Source organism: Carassius auratus, chromosome 29, assembly GCF_003368295.1.
Source record: "Carassius auratus strain Wakin chromosome 29, ASM336829v1, whole genome shotgun sequence".
NCBI classification, from domain to species: Eukaryota; Metazoa; Chordata; class Actinopteri; order Cypriniformes; family Cyprinidae; genus Carassius; species Carassius auratus.
In genome coordinates, this window is record NC_039271.1 from 14106855 (window position 1) to 14129158 (window position 22304).

Here is a 22304-nt window from a genome sequence, read left to right on the forward strand (position 1 = left end):
CTTCCAAAATTCCTGTCCTGATTTCAATGTTGTCCTTCTCTTCTTTTACACACTTTTTGTCTGTCACTACCTCTTCTCTCTGTGTATTGTGGCCTAAAAGGTTTTTGGACACTTAAGTCACACTTACAAGCTTGAATGTCTGTATTAGAAAATAACAAACCAACGCTTGTAAATAAATGAATAACTAAAAGTAGTTCACTTATTAATATTGACTGCATTTCAACTGTACTTCAAATCTTAAAAGTATATATGTAGACTTGTATATACTACTTGAAGATAATATAGACAGTTTAATGGCATCAACATAAACAAACGTTAATGCGCGTGAGCCCTTTTGTGGACCTAACTTAACTTCCAGTAGACTCCAAATAGAATCAATAACAACAGCCAAGTCCCTCTAGAGTAGATATTTTTTGATAACAAACAAAATGTGTTTTCTTTGTGGATCAGGCGGACTTAATGAAAATGCTAATTCATTATTTGCCAGCAGGAGATGTTTTAAAGCAAAGACATAAAGCGCGAGAAATAGAGGTTTCCCCATTAACAGCTGTAAACAAAGCAGAGCTGGTACGCTCACACGCTGCTTTATCACGCATATAACATGCAAGTCTTCTTTCAGAAATACAGTGATATAAAAGCACCCGTGCCTCGTTTTGATATTTAAACATAAATGTAAGGAATTATTATTATTAAACGTGCAGTGTGTTATGTAATGTTACGTTACTATTGTTTATTTAACGAAGCCTTTTTGAAAATCGATCAGTTTAAAAATTGTCTCCAAAAATAAATAAATGTATGGGAAACACATCCCGCAGCACAACCACCTGAGCCCAACTTCAGTCTACTCATCACCTTGCCTTTAACTGCGTTTGTAGATGGCACCGCAGCCAGACCGATATACACAACACAGACCGGAAGTTAACTTAGGTCCAGGCGCATGCGACCGATGAAACCGTGAACTTAAGTGTAGTTCAAGAGAGTACAATCTCATAACTATGTTTCAAGTACATTTTTAAACCGTGCACTTTGTAATTAAAAGTTTAACTTTAAAGTAAGCTTTTGTTTTTAGCATTACGTTTTAATAGTATGTTGCGCTTTAAAGAAGTACATTTATTTTTACGTCGATAAAATGCTATAACTCATGTAAAGGATTTTTACTGTAGTGTGTTATTCAATATTACTGTACATTTACTAAATTAAAGCGTCATTATTACAAAGGTTTAAGATTTTACTATTTTACTATTTCAAAGACAATGCAATTAAGAAATTACATATAAAGAGTAACGTTCTTCTATCAAAGTGAATAAAAAAAACTGTTAAGTTCAACTATTTGCATTTAATATACATTTTTATAATGCATTTTAAATTTAATTGCAACTAACGTTTGACCTTCAAACACATGATATTTGGGGTTTTAACTTTAATGTTCTGCTTGAAAAATGAGTGTTGTCTTTTTTAATGCATGCTATTTTGTTATATAATGCAAAGACATTCAGATATTTTTAAAATCTGGCTTACATGTCCAACAACTTTTGGCTGCCATGTTATGTTTGATACTTTCATTGTTTACACTGTCACCTCTCTGAATGTCTATCTTTGCCCTCTTTCAGGAGGTTTTACATTCTTTGAGCTGATGAAGCGAGGTGTTCCCTTACACCTCATTGATAAGTACATGAACGAGTCTGAGAAGTCAGAGTCTGAGAAGAAGGGATCCAACTGAGGGCTGACTCACCCAATGATTACCCAGAAATCCCTGTCACTACCACAAATAAAATCTAAACTTTGTCATGGTATGCTGTGTTCAGACATGGATCTATAGTTATAGCAACCTCTGCGTCTGTCACTGTGCGATCATGTAAAACTGTGTTTTAAGAAATGCCACTGAAACTCAAATGCACGACTTTCAGTGAACTGGATTGTAGCTTCAAAATATATCACAAATAGATGTTTTATTGTGGAAAATCTAGAGCAGTCAGTTACAGATATTGTAATGCGGTTCATTTGCCTTTTTCTGGGTTTGGGAGACGAGGGTGGTCCTAAATGAGCTCAAGTCTGGTTTTTGCTGTTTCTGTCTTTAATTTACTTTTTTGATTTTCCTTCTTAGTTTTCTGACCCCTTTCCTTTATTCTCCAATGAATGTACTGAAATCCACTTAGATGTGCAATATCAATATTGTGCAGCTATAAGAAGAGATCTGAATGTTACAGAAAACATTGTTGGTCTAAGGATACTTGTAGTAAATGCCAATGTTAATTTTAGCATGACATTTAAATAAATGTCTCTGTATGAAAATCAATGGTTTCTTTTTTGTTTAAAAGAAAAAGTTTATTTGTTTTGATGCAGATTGTGAGATTTGGTAACACTGTTCTTTGGGCACAAAATATGTTAAATCAATCTATATTTATGTTCAAATAATTTCTAAATATATTTTAATAAAAATTAAATATTGTTTTCCAGCCTTAAAAGCACTGATATCTCCATTAGAAAATGCAAGTCTATTATGAATATTTGAAGTCCACTTTTTGTTTGGAATGTAGTGTGAACACTCTAATTACACTATTTATACTATAAAATGGCATAGAATAGTAAAGGAATTGAGACACACCCAAGACTTGTATAACAGATATGATATTTAACATAATAAACATCTATAATACAATAAATAAGGATAGTATGGTTTACCAATGCTCTGTTCGAAAATGATCTGAAATGAATGAAATTACTCAAGCAGCGTACTGTTGCCATAATTGTTGTTATGTTCTATTTAGTATTAATATTTTCAATTTACTTTCAGTTGCATATATTAAAGTTTAGTTAAGTTGTAGCACATTTGTTCTGTGCTTTTGTCATTTGTATTAGGTTTTTAATAAAAAATAAATAATTTCGTTTTAGTCATTTTAGTACTTCAACAAAGCAACATTTCAAATTTTCGCTTAAGTCTTTAATTTTTTTCCATTTAATATTTGTTTAATGAATTATTTTTGTTTAAATTTAATTACTGAAAACGTTTTGTAATGTATTTAAGACTTCAGGCTAATGTTATCAGAAAATCAGAACGTCAACATAAGGGGCCGTTCTGCATAAAATGCTTGGACGAGGGTAAAAAAGTTTTCTTCTAGACTGGTCAGAGCTGTTTAATGTCAGTTAAAAAAAATTTAAATTGGCCCTATTTTAGTTTATGCAACGGGCCCCAGGTCTTCCTGATGCCCCTGGTGGTCGGAGGCGGTACCGCAGTTGTTCAAATTTCCCGGCTTGCTCCTCTTCCGGATCGCAGTTTCCTGCGTCTCTCCGTTTATCTGCTCTCAACTACTAGGAGCGGAGGACACCGTCGGTTCCGCTCATCAAAAATGCCTCACCACACGTTATCGCCGCATGCTAATGCCATCTTCTAAGTGGTCACCTGGGGATTCTGACCCTGCCAAAAGAGCTATCATAATGCGTCAGTGCGCGTGCCCGGAGCCGCTGTCAGCTGTCCAGCTCAAGCGCCTGGAGGAACACAAATACAGCGCGGCCGGTCGCTCCCTCTTCGAGCCGCCCTGCCAGATATACTGGAACTGGCTGGTCCAGCAGATCCCGACGTGGGTCGCGCCGAACACGCTGACCATCACTGGACTCCTTATTAACATATTAACGACGATCATTCTCGTCTATTACAGTCCCACCGCCACGGAGGAGGTGAGTTCAGCTGTCACTCAAAGTCACAGCGTGACGCGTTTCGTTCTATTTACATGCCCTGCTACGTCAGTTTTAAAAATAAACAATCATATTTCGAACCTCAATGCTTTCGGGGGTTCTACCTCACGCAACGTTTCGAGCCTACACGTGTGAACATTTCTGGTATTGGTTTACCGATTCACTTTAAGACATTAATGCTATTGACGTTTTCAAAGCATTCTAAGCAGCTGCTTAGTCCGAGTTATTGACCGCAGACCCATACAGATCACTATTTGTTATTTTAGCTGTTATAGCCCCTCTATTTGATTCTGGGCTACACTGTGACCCCACACGTTGTGTGTGGACATACACTGTGTCATATTTCCAGAATCACAGACAATAGTCCATTGACAAAGTCCAGATTCCTGTGTTTATTGCTATGCAGATCTGGAGATTGCTGCTGAATGCACAACTTTAACCCACCTGTTGCCAGGCTGGGAATAAAGATAAAGGGAGCTTAAAGTAAACTTTGAGCCAGAGACAATCGAGTTGGTCAAGCAGCCAGTATTACAATACAGAATGATATTATAAAAGCATTATAATTAAGCAACATTTGCATGAAGAGTGCTGCTGTATTGACGAATGGCATAAGGCCATAGGTGACCACAACTGTGATGATATTCACTACTACAGCACGGTTACAAGTGCTTTTATCACATCGACTTAAAGTCTGAAGGTCTGAAACTTTTTTGTTGTCATAAGCCTAAAGTAGTGTTATAATTTTGTTGTAGACATTAAACTTTGCCATCAGTGGAATAAATTATGTTAAAACATATTCAAGGAGAAAACTTATTTTAAATAGATAATATTTCTCAAAATTGCAGGTTTTTTTTTTTAGATCAAGCAGCATATATATATATATATATATATATATATATATATATATATATATATATATATATATATATATATATATATTTATATATACACACACACACACACACTATTTTTTATGTTTTTTTACATTCTTATGCTCATAGGCTGAATTTATTTGTTCAAAAATACAGGAAAATATTTAATGTTGTGTAATATAATTATGTACAATAACATTTTTATTTTTAATATAGATTAAAATCGAATGTATTCCTGTGATGCAAAGCTGAACTTTCAGGATAATTACTCCAGTCTTCAGTGCAACACAGTCCTTCAGAAATCATTTTAATAATATGCTGATTGATTATCCTGCTGGAAATTTTTGTGAATCTGTGATTCTTTTTTCAGGATTATTTGATGAATAAAAAGTAAAAAATAATTGCATTTATTTGAAATGGAAATCTTTCCCAACAATTTACACTACAGTTCAAAAGTTTGGGGTCAGTAAATTTTTATTCTTAAATTTTTTGAAAGAAACAAACTTATTCAGCAATTTTTTTTAAATATATTTTTAAGAAGTGATAGCAAAGATTTCTATTGTTAGAAAATATTTATATTTTTAATAAATGCTGTTCTTTAAATGCACAAATGTTGCCAATATTGATAATTCTAATAATAAATCAGCCTATTAGAATGATTTCTGAAAGGAAAATACTGGAGTAATGGCTGATTTAAGTTTTGCATCGGAGAAATAAATTATATTTGAAAGGATATTAAAATAGAAACCATTTTTGTATGTATATATATATAAATCCAAACTTATAAACAGTTCCTGAATTGATTCGCAGCAAAAGGTTACATTAGCATATCAGAGACACACACAGTATCTGTATTGTTTCATGCCTAATCTATAATTGACATGTTTATTCCCACATTTTATCTGACAAATATTCTAATGTATCTTCTTCTATTACTAACAGTATAATGTAGTATTAACATCTATATAATTGATAATGTACATTAATTATACTGTCATTAATCTTGGAATGTAACTGCTTAGGTCTTCCTGACAGATGTAGGAATCACACCCACAGTAACAGACTTACGGGGAAAATTATTACATACATTAAAGGGCTTCTGTAGTTTTTTTTTAATGAAAAACACTGAAGCGATAATTCAAGCACACAGGGATAGATTCTGTTTTGTGAATCTGCAGTGAAACCAGATGGCCGGCTTGTAGTCTCTCTGGGAAATTGACCCAGCAGGCCACATGAACCTATGCCCACTATCAGACTATTACACACACACACACACTCAAGCTGCCCTTGATGTAACAATTTGTAGCCTACAGGACATTGTCTTCACATTTTACTGTATCCACAATTACGAGTCATTTTAAAACACTTCACAATGTCTTATTGGTTATTCAGGGTCAAAACAAAGAAGGCAAAAATCTAGGGCAGGAAATTTCGCCAAACACCTCTTATGAATGAAATCATCATTTTAAATCATTTGTAGATTCTATTTTATTATTTTGAATAAAACATATGGCTGACGTGCTTCTTTCCAAACTCTTTTCCTCTCTAAAGCCAATGAAATTATGGCAAAATAGCAGTGATAACGATCTATAAAAGGAAAGGAGATAAAACAGCTCTTTTGTGTCCATATTTGTGAACCTTGACAAGTTTTCCTTTCGGTCTCACACGGAATGATAAAAGCCATCCGTATCTACAGTTAGAGGTCAAGGTTTAGTCTAAAGTTTTGTTTCCTCTCTTGGCATGAAAGACCTGAAAGCTTGAGTAGTTGAATGTAAGAAACTGCATTTAAAGCATTTAAAATGGTTATGATTAACAATGATTATGCCTCATTTACTTTAACCCAGTCAAACAAGAAGAACTAGTCATTCAAAGTGCTTTCTCATTGAGTTAGTCTGGATCAATGTCAGTGTTCTAGCCTTTATGTTTTCTTTCATATCAACCCTTTTCAGGCTCCAGGTTGGGCCTTCTTTCTCAGCGCCTTAGGTCTCTTCATCTACCAATCACTGGATGCCATTGATGGGAAACAGGCCAGACGGACCAATAGCAGCTCGGCTCTTGGGGAGCTCTTTGACCATGGCTGCGATGCTGTTTCTACAGGTATAATAAGCGAAGCCAGACAACCTTTCGTCATTTAGTTATGGGTAATATTTAGTACCGTATTTTTCAGACTAAGTCGCACCTGCGTACAAGTCGCATCAGTCCAAAAATACGTCGTCATGACGAGGAAAAAAACATAAGTCGCACTGGACTATAAGTCGCATTCATTTAGAACCAAGCACCAAGAGAAAACATTACCGTCTACAGCCGCGAGAGGGCGCTCTATGTCTTCAGTGTAGACTACAGGAGCACTGAGCAGCATAGAGCGCCCTCTCTCGGCTGGAGACGGTAATGTTTTCTCTTGGTTCATCTCTCTCGGTTCATGTCAAATTAATTTTGATAAATAAGTCGCACCTGACTATAAGTCGCAGGACCAGCCAAACTATGAAAAAAAGTGTGACTTACAGCCCGGAAAATACGGTAGTATTTTTTGTCAAGCATCAATATTACTGCTTAACATCTATGGTTAGAGATCGGAACAAATGTCTCTTGTCTTGGCCCAGTAAAAAACAACTAGTTTTTAAATATTGTTATATTCATATTTAATTGGCTAATACTTTATATTGATTTGCAGTTATGCCATTTGTTGATTATTATTATTACATACAGTATCACTCTAATTGGATTGCTCTCTTAGTGTTTGTTGCTGTGGGAACGTGTATATCCTGTGGGATTGGCGTTTACCCTGACTGGATGTTTTTTTGCGGCTTCGTGGGCATGTTCATGTTTTTCTGTGCACACTGGCAGACATACGTATCCGGGACACTCCGCTTCGGATTGTGAGTGCATTCATGGTTTATTCGCCTCAGTTTCTTTGAATCCGTCTGTGTGGTATTATTTTTTAACTGTATTGTATTTTTGAATGTTTTCTGCAGGGTTGACGTGACAGAAGTCCAGATTGCTATTATAATCATGTATCTGATGACAGCATTTGGAGGAGTGAGTCTTTGGGAGACTATGGTACGACATTCACCACCTTTAGCATCACACTGAGCCTCTGAAGTTTCTTTCTCGTTTATGAATTCACTCCAATTGTAATCACTGAAGTTGTCTACACTGGAAGAGTTCATTGTGGCCAATCACAAAGTGCTTTCAAATGATGGAAACTGTGTCTGTTTTTGACTTGCTGCAGCGCTATTTATTTTCCCTAATTGGTCTTACATCATATTATTTTACTTACAAGTGTCATATTGTGTGAACTGACTGCTATTTTACTTCATATATATTGAAATAACTTATGACAGTTAAATCATAGTCAGCTTCAATTGCAAATTTTGCTTTAAACCATGTGCATACTAGGACTATGTCAAAACAATCATCAACACATATTGCAATTAATTTTCCTCACAATTTCACATCTATTTATTAATAGTTTTTCATTTATTCACAGGTTAATTTACATAATACCAACAACAAATATTGATAGTGTGCGCATAATAACCTGCTTAATAATTATGCGCATCTGAATATACGGCATTTTTCACTTCCAGCCCCCATTAACAATTATAATTTAGTAAAATGTACTTGAAAAACAAATATAATCAGACTATTATTGACTTACATAATAATTATGCATCCGCTATATATATATTTTAATAGAATAATGTTAATAAAAACTATGAATATAAGTCAATATAAATATATAATCACATCTTTTATTCGTTTTTTATTTACATGTTTACTACTAATAATAAAAATAAGAATGATGAAAATACATTTGTGACAATATCTATATTTTTATTAATATTATTGTTTATTTACATGTTTTTTCACAATACTAACATAATAATAATACACTTGGGTAAATATAATATAAAGGTAATATTATATAATCACATCTTTTCATTAATAGTTTTGTTTTAATTGCATGTTATTCTAATATTAAATATAATAACCTCAGATGCTGTGTGACACTTCCAGTGTATTCACCGTGTCAGAAATGTATTTTAAAAGGGTTCAACAGACTTCCTACATTTTATTAAAAAAAGAAGAAAAAAAATCCTCAAACTGTGAATCATGACGGAGCACCTTTCTGAGTGTTTTCTTGAAGTACACCTGTCTTTTGCTCTCTGCCTCATCTTTGAGGACAAACAGACTGTGGAAAGGTAAAAACTGCTACTATGGCTACCAGTCACCCATAGACATTGGCAAAATAAACAAAAAAAAACATCGTTTGAAACGTCGTTTCAAACCTCTCCCCATTTTATAAAGCTTGCTCAGAGCTGCACCCCTGCTCACATGAGACACATAATAACAGCTTTTCTCATTCTTTCACCCAGGTGCCTGTTCTTGGTGTGAATTTGCAAACCTTTCCAATTCTCGGTATAATCGGTGGGTTTCTGTATTCAACCTACAACTACTTCTATGTCATTCTGAACGGTGGCGTGGGCAAGAATGGCTCAACTGTTGCAGTAAGTGCTCTCTTAAAAGCATTGGTTCCTATTGCAGTCCAACTTTTTTGGCTTAGTTCTTATAATAGCTCAGTTGCCAGATTTAATGCAAGGCAAAGATAAAAAGAAAAAGTGATCTCTTTAGGGTAAATAGAGCACCTGTCTTCCTCAGGACACCAGTGTATTGTCTCCTGGTCTACACATCGGCCTCATCCTCTCTCTGGCCTTCATCATCTTTAAAAAGTCCTCCAGTCAGCTTTTCGAGCACCATCCTTGCCTTTACATCCTTACATTTGGTATGGTGATCGCCAAGATCGCAAACAAGCTGGTGGTGAGTGCTGCTGACGCCTTTATGAGCGGTCAAAATTTTTATTTGGCTTTTGTCATCCAAAATGCATCAGGTGTTTTCAGGTATGCTTTCTTTTAAAGGTGGCCCACATGACCAAGAGTGAGCTTCATCTTCAAGACACAGCCTTCATTGGTCCTGGACTTCTTTTTCTAAATCAGTATTTCAACAGCTACATTGATGAACACATCGTGCTTTGGATCGCCATGGTGAGCCACAACCATTACTGGGTCAAACCACTGCACTTAGTGTTTTTAAATGCAGTCATCTGAGTCTGAGTCTGTCTCTTCTTCATTCTGATGTTTAGGTGCTGTCCCTGGTGGATCTGCTGCGTTACTGCACAGGCCTGTGTCTGCAAATCGCCTCCCACCTGCGAATCCGGGTTTTCAGCCTCACCCCACAGGGCTCGCAAAGAGACTGACAATTTGCCCGGCGGGAGGAGGAAGCGGGACTTAAGGATGAAGACATTGTCCCGCTTCTCAAGCTAGAGCAGGAGAGCCCCATCAACCAAAACCGCAACGGCCTTGACAGTGTGACCACCACAGATTAACAGAATTGAACGTTTTACCAGGTTTGACCATACCAGCTCGCATTGTTTTGTTTTTTAAACACACTACTGTACGCAAGAATATATCACTGGATGAAAAGAAAGAGTTTAGACAACGACAATGTCCAAAACATGGCCTTGTGGGGCCAGAGGGGAGCTTAGCCCTTAAGTTTTCAGTTGCCCTGAAATGGTTAATACTGTGCAGAATTAGAAATTATTATTAAAAAAAAATTTTTTTTCAAAAGGATAAAAAAAGAAAAAAAGGAAACATTGGTGGGAAAATCAAACGTTAACTGAATTTGAATTGGCTAAAAACTCTTAGCTCTTAGCTCTTAGCGTAGAAACACTTTCTAAATATTTTGCATCTTAACCATCTGGTCAAAGATAAAGATATGAAAGGAAAGAAATAAAAAATAAATTGACGAAAAAAGAATAAATAAATAAATAAATGGTGGAAACTTTTTTTTCCACAATAGATTTGTGAATGTTTTGGGTTTGAACAGGTTTGTCAATTTTTAACAGAAAAGGGAAGCTACAACTGCAATTTTGACATCAGTTCCTGTTTTCTTTAAATAAAAAAACCAAGTCCATTTGCGATATCGAAATATCCATTATTTAATTTAAGGCCCATCTGTAGAGGTCTGATCTTGATCAATACAACAGAAGCATTTCAAACATACTTCTCGGTTTCAAGACCTGATATAGTCGCCAAACTGCCAAAAAAAATAGTTTACACCACAGAACCTTTTTTTTACCATGCAGAATTTTTACTGTCATTAAAAAAGCAGCTATTTGTAGATCAAGTGACACTTTATAGAAGAACATAAGCTCCAGAAAAAAAAAAAAAATCTGCCCGAACAGCCATTGTAGCTTAAAGAAAACTTTTTGTGATTGTCCAGTGATTACAGTGTATGTATTTATTTTAATGATCTGACTGAATTTAGTGTGGGTCAAGCCTGTTTAAAACACAAATAATAATTGAAAGAACTTAATTGTCGAGGATTGTGGCTATGTGCTAACAACAGACTCATCTCTCCACCCCCCCCTCTCCAGTCAACCAATTGCAGTCGGCTCAGATTTCCTAGCTGTGTGTTTCACTTCCTAGAGCTTGAACTGAGCACAAACAGAGTTTTTGAGCATTGTCTTTTGCTCTGTTTTGAGGGATTTTTTTTGGGGGGGGGGGGGTGTTGATCTTTTGTGCCTGTTTTGTTTTATGATGCACTCTCTGCCTGCTTAGTTAGAATCATCTCCTTCCAAAGGGCTAATAAAAACAATAAATTTTGTGTGATTTGAATATAGCACTGTGTAAATTCCAGTTTTTGTGTGTTTTGGGGTCTTCATATTCTGAACATCTCCTCCCAATTACACATAACGGCTAAAAATGTGACGCAACAGGAGCAAAGCATATCAATGCAGTCATGACTTTGAAAGATTTTTAATTAACATATTTGGCTGTTTCATCACGCTTCAGCATTCAGATTATGTTCTTATTTCATTAGCAAATTAGGCACCTGGTTTAAATTTACATTTGACACAAAAGTGGAGAAGTGTCCTAAAATAAAGAGACCTAAAATAAGAATTTTAGAAACACACATTTCCAAAATAAAACAAAGATATGCTTGTACATAACAATTATGTATTTTCTAATATAATAAATAAAAATCAACAGGGAAACTCATCCCAGAACAGCATTATCGTTCATCACGTTTCCTAAACTATGCCCTGCAGAGGTTTAGGGTCAGTAGTCATAACATTTGAGCAAGTCAAGAACGATTCCCTTTAAAAGACAAGTGAAGGTGAGGAGTTAATACACACCAGGGCCACAGGCGATGGAATCTGAATTTCAGACAAAGTCAGTATTTAATGTCCCACTGAGAGACGATCATGTGAAGGATCTCAAGCAAAAACAACATGCAGTTAAAAAAAAGACAGAAAGACAAGGAAATGGCTCATTTTTCACAATCCTTGCTGAAATTTCCAAGTATCCGGATTGCTATTCGGTTGTAAAAATGCTCCCGGAGATTCTGTGCCACTTTGGAGCAAGCAAGCATGAAAGACAAATTAAGACAAATGCAGAAAAGCCAAACGCAAGGCAGAAAGTTCCAGCCATGCATCAGAGTCCACCACTTTCATTCACGTGGTAAAGAAAGGCACTGCAAGGATGAGGAAGGAAAGACAAGACAAAGAGAACAAGAGAAAGAACAACATCTTTACCCTTGACTTTCCCTTAGGAGTTAAAAATCCTATTTCAAATCATTACAATTCAGGTAATATGGCAACACACTCGAAATGGGCCACTGAGTTCGATTCACATTCAATTGTGATCGCTTGCCTCGTGGGCTCCTGCGTGCCTCACTAATGCCCCTTTGTGGAGGAGGCCTTCAACTTCATCCAGTCACCTCCAAATGGCCATTTTTATCTGATGGCATTAACAGGAGTACGACTCTGGTACTTCAGATTCAAAAGACACAAGCTCTGAGAAAGGAATAACCTCACACCCGCTCGGGGTTTGCATCATTGCTGACCCTGCGTCTGGGGAGAAGCCGCCGTTTCAACATGATCAGCTGAGGGACAGAAAGAAAAGGAAGAGGAAGGAGCGTCAACCAACCGGTTATGAATGCTGTGGGGTAACTTGTGACAGACACATGATTACACACAAACAGTATAGAAACCAGATCAACATATGAACAAAACAGGGAAGAAAGAGGAACAAGAGACTAATACCATAAAGACTGAATCTAGAATAAAACCGTATTCAGTTCAGTCCCTATATTGTTCTAATTAATAATTCATTACAAAATCTTTTTTTTTGTTTTTTTTGTGAATTTATTTGGGGGGAAAAAATGCTGTTTTTTTTGTCCACCCATGCTTTATTAAATGATATTTATGCATTTAGCAGACGCTTTTATCCAAAGCGATTTACAGTGCATTCAGGCTATCAGTTTTTAACCTATTGTGTTCCTGGGGAATCGAACCCCCAACGCTTGATAAGCGCAATGCACTACCAATTGAGCTACAAGAAGACTATGCATTATGTAGTGCTATTTAAAAATGTAAACAAAAAAAATCAATTATTTTATTAATTTTTAAATAGTACTTTCAACTACTTTTCTGTATCTTTCAGAATTATATCCATATTCACAAATGTTGAAACAATTTAACACGTATTTTAATTCATACAAATTTAGCTCAAAATGGTTAAATGTGAATTGTGAACAAAACTTCAAACTGACAAATCAATCGACATATTTAAAGCCTTTTCATTAATGTTTAAAATGATAGTTAAATGCAATAGCACACATTTAATAAATCATTTATAAATTGGTTTAAGTTTAAAGTTCACTAGATGGTTAGCATGCTGAAGGGGCCAGTGAAATATAAACACATTTTTCTTAAGCCAATTTAAAAATAATGGAAAAATAAGTGTGTAAAATGTTTTGAATATGTCCATTTATTTTTAAATTAAATTGTACCGATTAGTAATAATAAATACATAATATTTAAAGAATATAAACATTTTAAATGTATAAAAAACTAATTATAATTAATTAACATTAATGATTGGTTTCATAGCATTTTAAGTGACACTTCAAGCCCTTCAGAATGCTGTATATAAGCAGGAATTCCAAGAAAAGAAACAGGAAGTGGCTATATGAGTTAATGGGAAAACTGGAAGTCTTTTCTAAAGATTGTAATTCAGCCTGTTAATGTGCTCATCTGTCAGAGAGGAGCATGCAGCCGAACATGACATGGCTCTACATGCATGTACGGCAGCAGAGCAAGCACCCGCTGATAATGCATCACCTCCATATGTGTACTTCTGGTGAGTGTTCACATTACTGTTCTGTCACTAAGGACAGATGAAGACACACTGGTCCCTTAAAAGGTCACCGTGACCATTAACCTCTCCAAAAGACAGAAACCTGACCCAGCAATTAATAGTGTGACTATTTGCTGCAAGCTGCCTGGTTAATCAATCATCAGGATGATATTTTTGCCTTTACTATTTCCTTAAAAGGACACAGAGGGTTGCGGGTTAAATTTGATATATTAGTTGCTAATGGTAATGAGACTAGCCAGACTCCACTGGACAATGGATGTGTAAGCCGAACCGTACTGACCTGCTCAGCAAAGAACGACATGACAGTGAAGACGACTAACGTCACCAGCACGCAGTGGGTCCAGAACTTCAGCTTGTCCCTGTATATTCGCCTGTGAAACAGAAGATCAAGGCTGGTTAGCCCCGTTACATGGTAGATGATATAACTACACAATCTGGATCCAACAAGCATCATTATACATGTTGGCAACAATTCAAAAGGTGTTGTGTATTCTGAATAGATCTACAGGTATAGAACTTCTTGCAGTTTAATCTAATCACTCCAAAAGTGAAGTAAAACTGCCAAACCATTTAAGAATATGATTCAATGTCAAATATCAAATCTAATACAAATAAAATATACACTACTGAGCAAACGTTAGGGGGTTAATTTTAAGTATTTTATGCTCACCAGGGCTGCATTTATTTGTTTAAAATCAGATATATTGTGAGAAACATTTGTTATTATTACTATTTATGTTGAAAATAGTAAAACTATTGTTGTGTTGCTTAAAATATAAATGCAACAGATATCTTTCGAAATCTTTATGATCAATTTTATGCAGCACTGCTCAAATATTAAATACATAATACATTTAAGAAATATTATTAAAAATCAAAACATACACCATTTCAAAAAATCTGAAGTGTAATGACTCCAAATATGTCTGCTATTATGTAAAAAACACCTCAATCATTAAATCATAAATATCACTATCAAATGATCTGATTTCATATCAAATTATCTGGTACTTGAATACTTTTTTTGACCTTGGTCTGCAGCTCTGCAGTCATACATTATATGACTTTGCTTTGGTGGATAAGTTGTTAAATAGTGATAAATAGTTTTGTTAAAAGTTAAAAAATAAATAAATAGATGAATATGCTGCATTATTATTAATATAATAGATAATTGAAAATATTTCTGTATAGTTATGGGGAGTTCATTCACTGCTGTCAGCATACAAGGGCAGGAATGGTAATGCTCTCTTAACTCCTGCCAGATTCAAAACTGTACATTTATCAAGAGCGTGATTGACAGTTCACAGTGACTCAAGTTCTGTTGACACAAAGCAGGCTGTCGGAGGTGAGAGGGTGACAAGGTGATATCATCATCTGTGAGGAACACAGTTCATCACTCTTTTTGTCACCAGCAGATCTGCAGATACACAGCCTATGGGGTTGCCTGAGTCTAGCAGTACCCAAAAATAACACCCTGCCCAGGGTTCGTACAGCAACTGCAAAATGAAATTCCAGGACTTTCAAGGACTTTAAACACTACATAGCTCAGAGATCTCACTTATCAAACAACATTGTTATTATCTTTCAAATTCTATCCAAATAAACTAATAAATCAAAATGGTACAAATAAAGTGCAGCACAAAAGCATGCAATGACTGTCAACTTTAACATTTGAAAGGATATTATGGTAAAGTTATCGCTTTCCTTATTCAAACTACATATTTTTTCATTAATATAAGACTGACCTGAAGAATGAAAGCTGTATCACACACTTGTGTGCGACAATACACTTAGCTCATGAGATATACAAATACTTGGTTCACTAGAATGAGACAATATTTTAATACTATTTTTACCATTTTTTTTTTTTAAATTACAAAATATTTGTCTTTTAAATCACGCAAATCTAAACAATGCAGTTGTATTTTGAAATATTTTAACTAATTTAGGGCTTTAACTAATAATTGTTTTAGTAATTAAGTAATTTACTTATTATTTTGACAACCGAGTAATAGAAATAGACCTAAGTGAAAAACAGGCTTTAGGATGACTATTTATATATAAACTAACGATGAAGCAATAATAATTGGTTTAAATAAATTATTAAAACCAAGTAATAACATGTTTTTTTTAACAGCACTGATAAAATAGGCCTACATATTTTACAAATTTGTGTAAAAAGGTTTTTTTGAGAAAAAAAGAAAAACAACAACACTAATTTTATATATACTGCCTTTTATACAGTATTTTCCAAGTACCTTCTCAAAAATATGGCTGTTTTCAAGGGTTTTCCAGGAATTAAATTTCAAAAATTCAAATTCAGGTACTTCAAGCACTTTAAGCACCTTGTACTGCCCTCGGCCCAACCAAGTCACACACCTCTGATAGGGCTTTACGGGGCATCTGGGTGTAACAGAGAGCCGCTCTGGCTGGTTGAGCATGAATGGTGAACACACTAGTCATAATTTCCAACCTATAACCCTCCAAAGGATCGACAGATACATAAACCCTTCTTCAACCACCTCCCCGTTCCCAGAAATTCTAGACCGTGTCGACAGCTATCACCCAACTTCTCACAGTGATGACAGGAAGGAACGCTTACCACTATTCACAGGAGTAAAGCAACAGAAACAGGCTATAAATCAAACACAACTTCACACAACTAAATGTAAACAGACTTGTGACACTCCTTACAACAAAACCGAATATATCTCTACACCAGTAAACCATTATATTTAGGGATTAATGATCCGGAAAGTTGTGGAGACACGTTTTCAATCTTATTGGGTTTAAATACTGCCCTTTGAAAGCTTAAAGTTCATTCAAAATGACTAATGAATCAGTGATTCAATTCACTCACTCTCATGTTGTTCCAAACCCATATGACTTTCCCATACGAGTTTCTTCCATGAAACACAATATGAGATATTTTGAAAAATCTGCTGGCTGCTCTTTGTCATGCAATATGTGAGCCTTACAAAAAGTCTTCAAGACTGAAAATTTAATTTGTTCTTTACACAAAGCTATCACATGACATCTAAATTATAGTGAATAAATCATCTGACTATTTCTATGGTGTTTTTGGATCCTTGTTGAAAATTCATAAGCTTGTATACATGTGTGCAATTTTAGTATTATTTCGTTTACATTTGTATTTTTTTTAGCTTCATTTTAGTAATTTTTTCTATTTCGGTTTTAGAAATGTTATTATTCATGTGATTTCATTTTCTTTTTCTTCAATTATTTAAATGAATGAATGCTTTTAATAGTTTTTATTAACAATAACAACACTGCTTCAAAAATCTAATTTTTTTCCCACTGGAAGTCTTGCAGGTTTGGAACAACACGAGGGTGATTAATGATGTGTCTTCGGCTACAGTGTTTTATGTGGACAGATACTTTTTGTTTTCTTTACACTACCATAAAGATAAAATAATTATTTATTTAGGTTTAATTGCTGCTATACCTTTATTCCAAAACATTTGTTTTTTATTTTTCATGTCGATTAGGTCCATTAGTTTCATATTGAACTATTAATGCTCTTTCTGTCGAGGGTTTCACTAAATTACTCCTATCAGACTTGGTCTGTCCTGATCTGTTGTTGATCTAATGAAACTTGAGGTATGTACACAGACCTGTTTGACTCGTCTTTGTTAAATGCTTATTTAGGTTTCTGTCTTTTACACAAACATGCACTGTACGGCTGCTTATGACTAAACTCTTACCACTCCTGCAGCTCTGTCATGTGGAGGAAACGGTTTCTGTATTCTCTGGGCAGCTCAAACTGAGAGGGCAATGGGAACATCGATTCATAAAAGTCCCTCAGTACAGCTTTGACTGTGCTGGCATCCTTATGGCTGTGGTCAATATTGTCATTCAAGCAGATAAACTTCCTGTAGGCAAAAAAAAATTTAAATGAAAAAAGTGAATGAGGCTTCCCAAAGTGTGGAAAAAAAGGAACGAAAGCCCCTGAATGTACCTAGGGTTCTTTCTGATGTCATCAAGCTGTCCCACTACATGAGAGACGTTGGTCCGTATCATCTTAAAGGCGATCTCCTCTTCGCCCATAATTTCAAATCTGAAAAGAACAAGAGCCTGTATAACCAACTCAGCCACGTAAGAGATTCTGCTGAAGTGTTTTTGGGAACTTTTTCCTAATATATTAGGAAAATGAAAATCCTACTTGTATTTATTCTGGTCCTTGAAGGCTTTGTGGATCCTCTCTAAGATGGGATTGCAGTGGATTACTAAACCTTTCGTGACGGGTGGCTGTAGGAACATCAAAACACTGATTTTTTTTTAACAGCATCAACAAATGCACAGCTGATGATACAAGAAAAGCCAACCATGACAATATTATAGTGTGCAGCCTAAAGCTATTCATGGACAAGGTGATGATCACTTAAACATTTTGTGAGATTTTATAGTTTAATATTTGACTTGTATACTTGTGTTGGAATAAGACTGTGTTAAGACTTTGAACCGTGGCTCTCACCATGCTGGGGTCATAATAGGCCTCCTGGGTTGGGCTCACAGTATGGAGCTGTGTAAGGTTGAACGGAAGAGTCTTGGAGCAGTTTATAAGCATCTGCTCCAGACTGGTCAAATCCTGTTTAGAGCCAAATAAACAGACATGTCGTTCTCAACATGGGTAGGACGGACAAATCATGTCATGACCACAAAAAAAAAAAAAAAAAAAAAAAAAGTTATAAATGCCTTGAATTCACTTTTGTTGTGTACATATTTGAGTGTCCGACTACACTGTTAATCATTTAATTTATATTTTATATATATATATATATAAAATAATTACATAATGAACTTTAAATGTATTTAAATGACATTTTAAGTGGAATTAAATATGACCATAAAAAACTAATTAGACTAAATTAAATTAAAACATATTTAGCAGCAATTAAAAAAAGATGTTTTAAATTCAAATAAATTAGAATACATATTAAATTAAACAATCACATTTTAAATAAAATAAAACCACATTTTAAATAAAATATATTAACTATATAAAATTAAATGTAACTACATTTTAAATTAAAATAAAATCTTAAAATAAACATTTAAAAAAATAAAATAAATGAGTCTATATTAAAATATTACATTTTAAATAATGTATTATTTTGAAAAATTAAAAAAATTTGTGTAGTAAACAAATCATTTTCTCTGCACTGTGGTGAGAGGGTGGTGTGTACCTGAAGGCTTAAGGGGAGTTCATGGATACGTGTGGCCAACGTGCGAATCTCACGATCAGACAGCACGCCAGAGTGGTCGGTGTCAATTTCGTCAAATACTTCTGATATATTGAGCTGTTGCACTGCACTCATCAAGAAGTAGAAATAAGAAAAGGCAAACTGCATGTCCTCTGAGTGACGCACACGGTGGGACGAGGTCTTATCAAACTCCTGCGGGAAGCTGAAGGAGCAACATATCGAGACAAAAAAAAAAAATCTAATCTAATAGATTAACATTAAATTGGTACACAAGTCTGTGTGTATGTTGTGACCCTCACGTGTCCTGTAGTTCCTGCATGACAAGCCTGTCAATCATGTGAGGCATGTGGGCAGGCACTTTACGGGAAGTGAAGCCAAATTGAGCATTCAAGAGTCTGTTGACATAGCGGAGTGAATCTGCAAAAGTGTCCCGCAACCTGCGTCCAGTGGCTGTCCCGTCAGCTGCATACTGCAGTTCTCTCTGTAGATGCTCCTCTTCCTGTGATGCACAAAAAAAAGACACATACAAAGATCAATGAACGGGAGATATTGCAATACTTAGTAATACTCGAAACCAATACTCAAGAAGTTCAATCTTTCAGTTACAAGAGACGGTTTTGTTTACTCCATTCCGATGGCTCAGTGGTAGCGCATTGCATTATCAGTGCAAAAGGTTGCGGGGTCAAATCCCAGGGCACACAGGGCTCCAGACTGCGACCAAATGGTCGCATTTTGCGACCAAATTTTGAGTGTGTGCAACTGGAATTTTACATCCAGTCGCACATGTGCGACCAGTAATTTTGCCTCCCCCACCCTCCGTATTTTTTTATACATTAAACGTGGAAGGGGCACGTCAATGATCAATGAAATGAGCAATGAAATAATCAATGAGACGCGAGCGCACGTGCACACACGCACACACACACTCGCACACATACTCATGAGATGCGAGCACACGCTCGCGTCTCATTGAGTGATGCCTGTCTGTGAGGTGGCCAATGCGTGTGAGAAGAATAGGGAATGGCCACTGTAAGTGGCTAAAATGTGTGGAGGGGGAGGGGCCTAGACATAGAGCGCGCGTAAACATCTGTGGGAAGGAAACGGAGATAAATATCATCACAACCTGATATGTGCGTGCGTCTGAGCTATGAGCAAGCGAACTATTTATTCGTTCTTCCGACCTGCGGCTAGTGTACCAGTGCCAGAGTCTACAGTGTCACCATCGGATGATGATGCAGACTCAGAGGTTGGTGTGGCGTAAAAAGTCCTCACTCACCATTTTCGAGAAGACTGGCTGAAAGAATTTAGATGGCTGAGGTACTATACGCATTAGAACTACTTTTGACCAAATACCAAAGACGGCTCGACATTCAAAGGAAAAATGGCTTAAAACTTAACGAAACATACAACAACGATACATCATGCGCACAAACTCTTTTACTAAGCACTTTTTTATTCTGAGTGTATGAAATTTTGTTTACTATTTGTACTGTCATGACCGCGATGGTGCTGTCAGTTTACCTTGTTGTTGGATCTTCAAGTGCAGAATAAAATGTGACACTGAATTTTATACAGCACATTGTAATTTATGCATCTATTATTAAAGTATTTATTAGTAATACAGTGGAAATTAGTAGATTTGGGTTAGCATGTTGATTTACGGTGTGCGCCCCTAAATTTTCTGGTTGTGCCCCTAAAATTTTCAGTTGGGGGCCACTGTGCTCCTAGTGAAAAAAGTTAGTCTGGAGCCCTGGCACACATGTTAGGTAAAAAAATGTTAGCCTGAATGTTAACCTAAAACACTGCTGCCATCAATGAAGGACATAGGCTGTCAAACACACAAAACTGTCAGCCAATCATAGCAGTGAGAGTCTACAGTCCACCATGCATATTCAACAGAGCGTACTTCTCAATTACAATGTTTTTTTGATGTAAAAATCTTGATAACATTATAAGTGGACCTCAGAGAATTGTATAAAATAATATGAAAGGAAGAATATAAAAGTCTGGGGTGGGTAGGCATCTAGCCCTGCTCCTTACGTGAGTACATGGGAGGCCTGCAGTTCAAAAAAGTTAAGAAACTACCGTTACAGAACCATGCCTCACCTCCAGCAGATCCTGAAAGAATTTCCTCTTCTCCCATGGAAGGAAACCACGGTCGAAGCTGGAGGTGTAATACTGGAGTTTACGACCCACCGGCCGCCCACGGAGGTGCGCTTGGTTTTCTGAATCTCTCTCCTTAGACATGTTTCCCATCAGGGTGTCTAGAAGCTTATGAGCTTGTGGTTTCTCTTTGCTGAACAATCTTAACTGAACCTTCGGTGTAACACCATCAATCTGGACTGGGATAAGAGATGGAGCACCAGCTGGCTCCAATTTAGAATTATAATGTCTTTCCTTTTCTTCATTTGCTCTTTTCACCTGATGTTGAGACTTCTGGTCTTCATTCGAGTGTTTTGCTTGCTCGTTCTGGTCTTGTTTTTCAGAGTTTTTATTGGTTAGTGAAAGCTTAGCTTTGTCTTTGTATGGGCCCAACAGCACTGCTTTGGTCAAATTAAAGCCTCTAATAGTGATGTCACCTGATGATAACTTCTCGTTCAGTTTCTGTAACTCGAGCTTCACTTCCTCAGGCAAAAGAGATTCGTTTAATGCAGGCACCTGCACAATCTCTACACCGCCATGGGCTTTCTCTCTAACTCTCGGGCCTTGTTTTTCTTTGGGAACATTTTCAAACTCAACCACTGGTTCTGGGGTCACCATGTTCGGTCTGGGCTCTTCGTCTTTCTCCTGCACCGGATTGGATATGTTCGATTTGGGGAGTTCTCGGGTATCTACAGCTACAGAGAAAGTCATGGTGAAGTCGTGGTTGTCGGTATCCTGAAAGGTGATGTTGTAGTGGATCTGGGTGTCATTGTGTCCGGGCAGCAGCAGCAGGTGGATGGTCTTCCATTTGTTGGCGACAGAAGTGTGACGGAGCACTGGGTTATCTGCAACCTGTGCCTCGGACACGCGGTGAGCCAGGCCTGAGAAGCTAAAATACGATCTGAGCTCTCCCTGAGGCAGGGTGTAAAGCGTCTGGTTCCTCCGGAGGACGACACGGTGCAGTTGGTCGAAATTATCTTAGAAATGCACAAACAAACAGAAAATTGTGTTAATTCAATTACTACTAGATTTCATAAGTAATACTCATGGTAATGGTTCTCAAACAGGGGGCCAGGAAATGCTGTTCATTTGAATAAAAAATATATTTTTAGATTCATATGCTTAGCCTTGTGCCAAGTATATGCACACCT

At 36.3% G+C, this 22304-nt stretch overlaps 3 protein-coding genes across 13 annotated transcripts in view; 2 read left to right on the forward strand and 1 right to left on the reverse strand.

Moving 5' to 3' along the window:
• Positions 1-2383, forward strand: part of LOC113048153 (myosin-binding protein C, slow-type-like) — a 36294-nt gene extending 33911 nt beyond the window's left edge. For 3 of the 9 annotated variants that reach the window (XM_026209740.1, XM_026209742.1, XM_026209743.1), the window contains one exon: positions 1611-2380. Coding sequence is in view for 8 of the 9 variants with exons in the window: in XM_026209742.1 (XP_026065527.1) it covers positions 1611-1720 (110 nt within the window). In the remaining variant the exon portion in view is untranslated. Of the gene's footprint in view, positions 1-1610 lie in introns of all 9 variants that reach the window. The other 6 variants (XM_026209736.1, XM_026209737.1, XM_026209734.1 and 3 more) reach the window with 3 other exon arrangements.
• The window catches only part of LOC113048152 (N-acetylglucosamine-1-phosphotransferase subunits alpha/beta-like), a 74339-nt gene that overhangs the window by 43053 nt on the left and 8982 nt on the right, over positions 1-22304 (reverse strand). For 2 of the 3 annotated variants that reach the window (XR_003276407.1, XM_026209733.1), the window contains exons 13-20: positions 21118-22130; positions 19311-19510; positions 18994-19213; positions 18282-18395; positions 17970-18055; positions 17766-17864; positions 17512-17679; positions 14067-14157 (exon numbers count right to left, since the gene is read on the reverse strand). Coding sequence is in view for 2 of the 3 variants with exons in the window: in XM_026209733.1 (XP_026065518.1) it covers positions 14067-14157; positions 17512-17679; positions 17766-17864; positions 17970-18055; positions 18282-18395; positions 18994-19213; positions 19311-19510; positions 21118-22130 (1991 nt within the window). In the remaining variant the exon portion in view is untranslated. Of the gene's footprint in view, positions 1-11122; positions 12510-14066; positions 14158-17511; positions 17680-17765; positions 17865-17969; positions 18056-18281; positions 18396-18993; positions 19214-19310; positions 19511-21117; positions 22131-22304 lie in introns of those variants that run through there. The other variant, XM_026209732.1, reaches the window with a different exon arrangement.
• LOC113048154 (cholinephosphotransferase 1-like) lies at positions 3258-11243 on the forward strand. Its single transcript, XM_026209744.1, has 8 exons — positions 3258-3675; positions 6515-6662; positions 7300-7441; positions 7538-7622; positions 8942-9073; positions 9225-9383; positions 9482-9607; positions 9706-11243. Exons 1-8 carry the CDS (start codon positions 3373-3375, stop codon positions 9817-9819), a joined length of 1209 nt encoding a protein of 402 aa, XP_026065529.1. The 5' UTR covers positions 3258-3372; the 3' UTR covers positions 9820-11243.

Excerpts from the sequence above, each read along its gene's own strand:
- LOC113048154 (XM_026209744.1), top strand. The coding sequence starts at position 3,373 with ATGCTAATGCCATCTTCTAAGTGGTCACCTGGGGATTCTGACCCTGCC. Across the intron at positions 6,663-7,299 it reads CTGCGATGCTGTTTCTACAG|TGTTTGTTGCTGTGGGAACG; the intron begins GTATAATAAGCG and ends TTGCTCTCTTAG. Across the intron at positions 9,384-9,481 it reads AGATCGCAAACAAGCTGGTG|GTGGCCCACATGACCAAGAG; the intron begins GTGAGTGCTGCT and ends TTTCTTTTAAAG.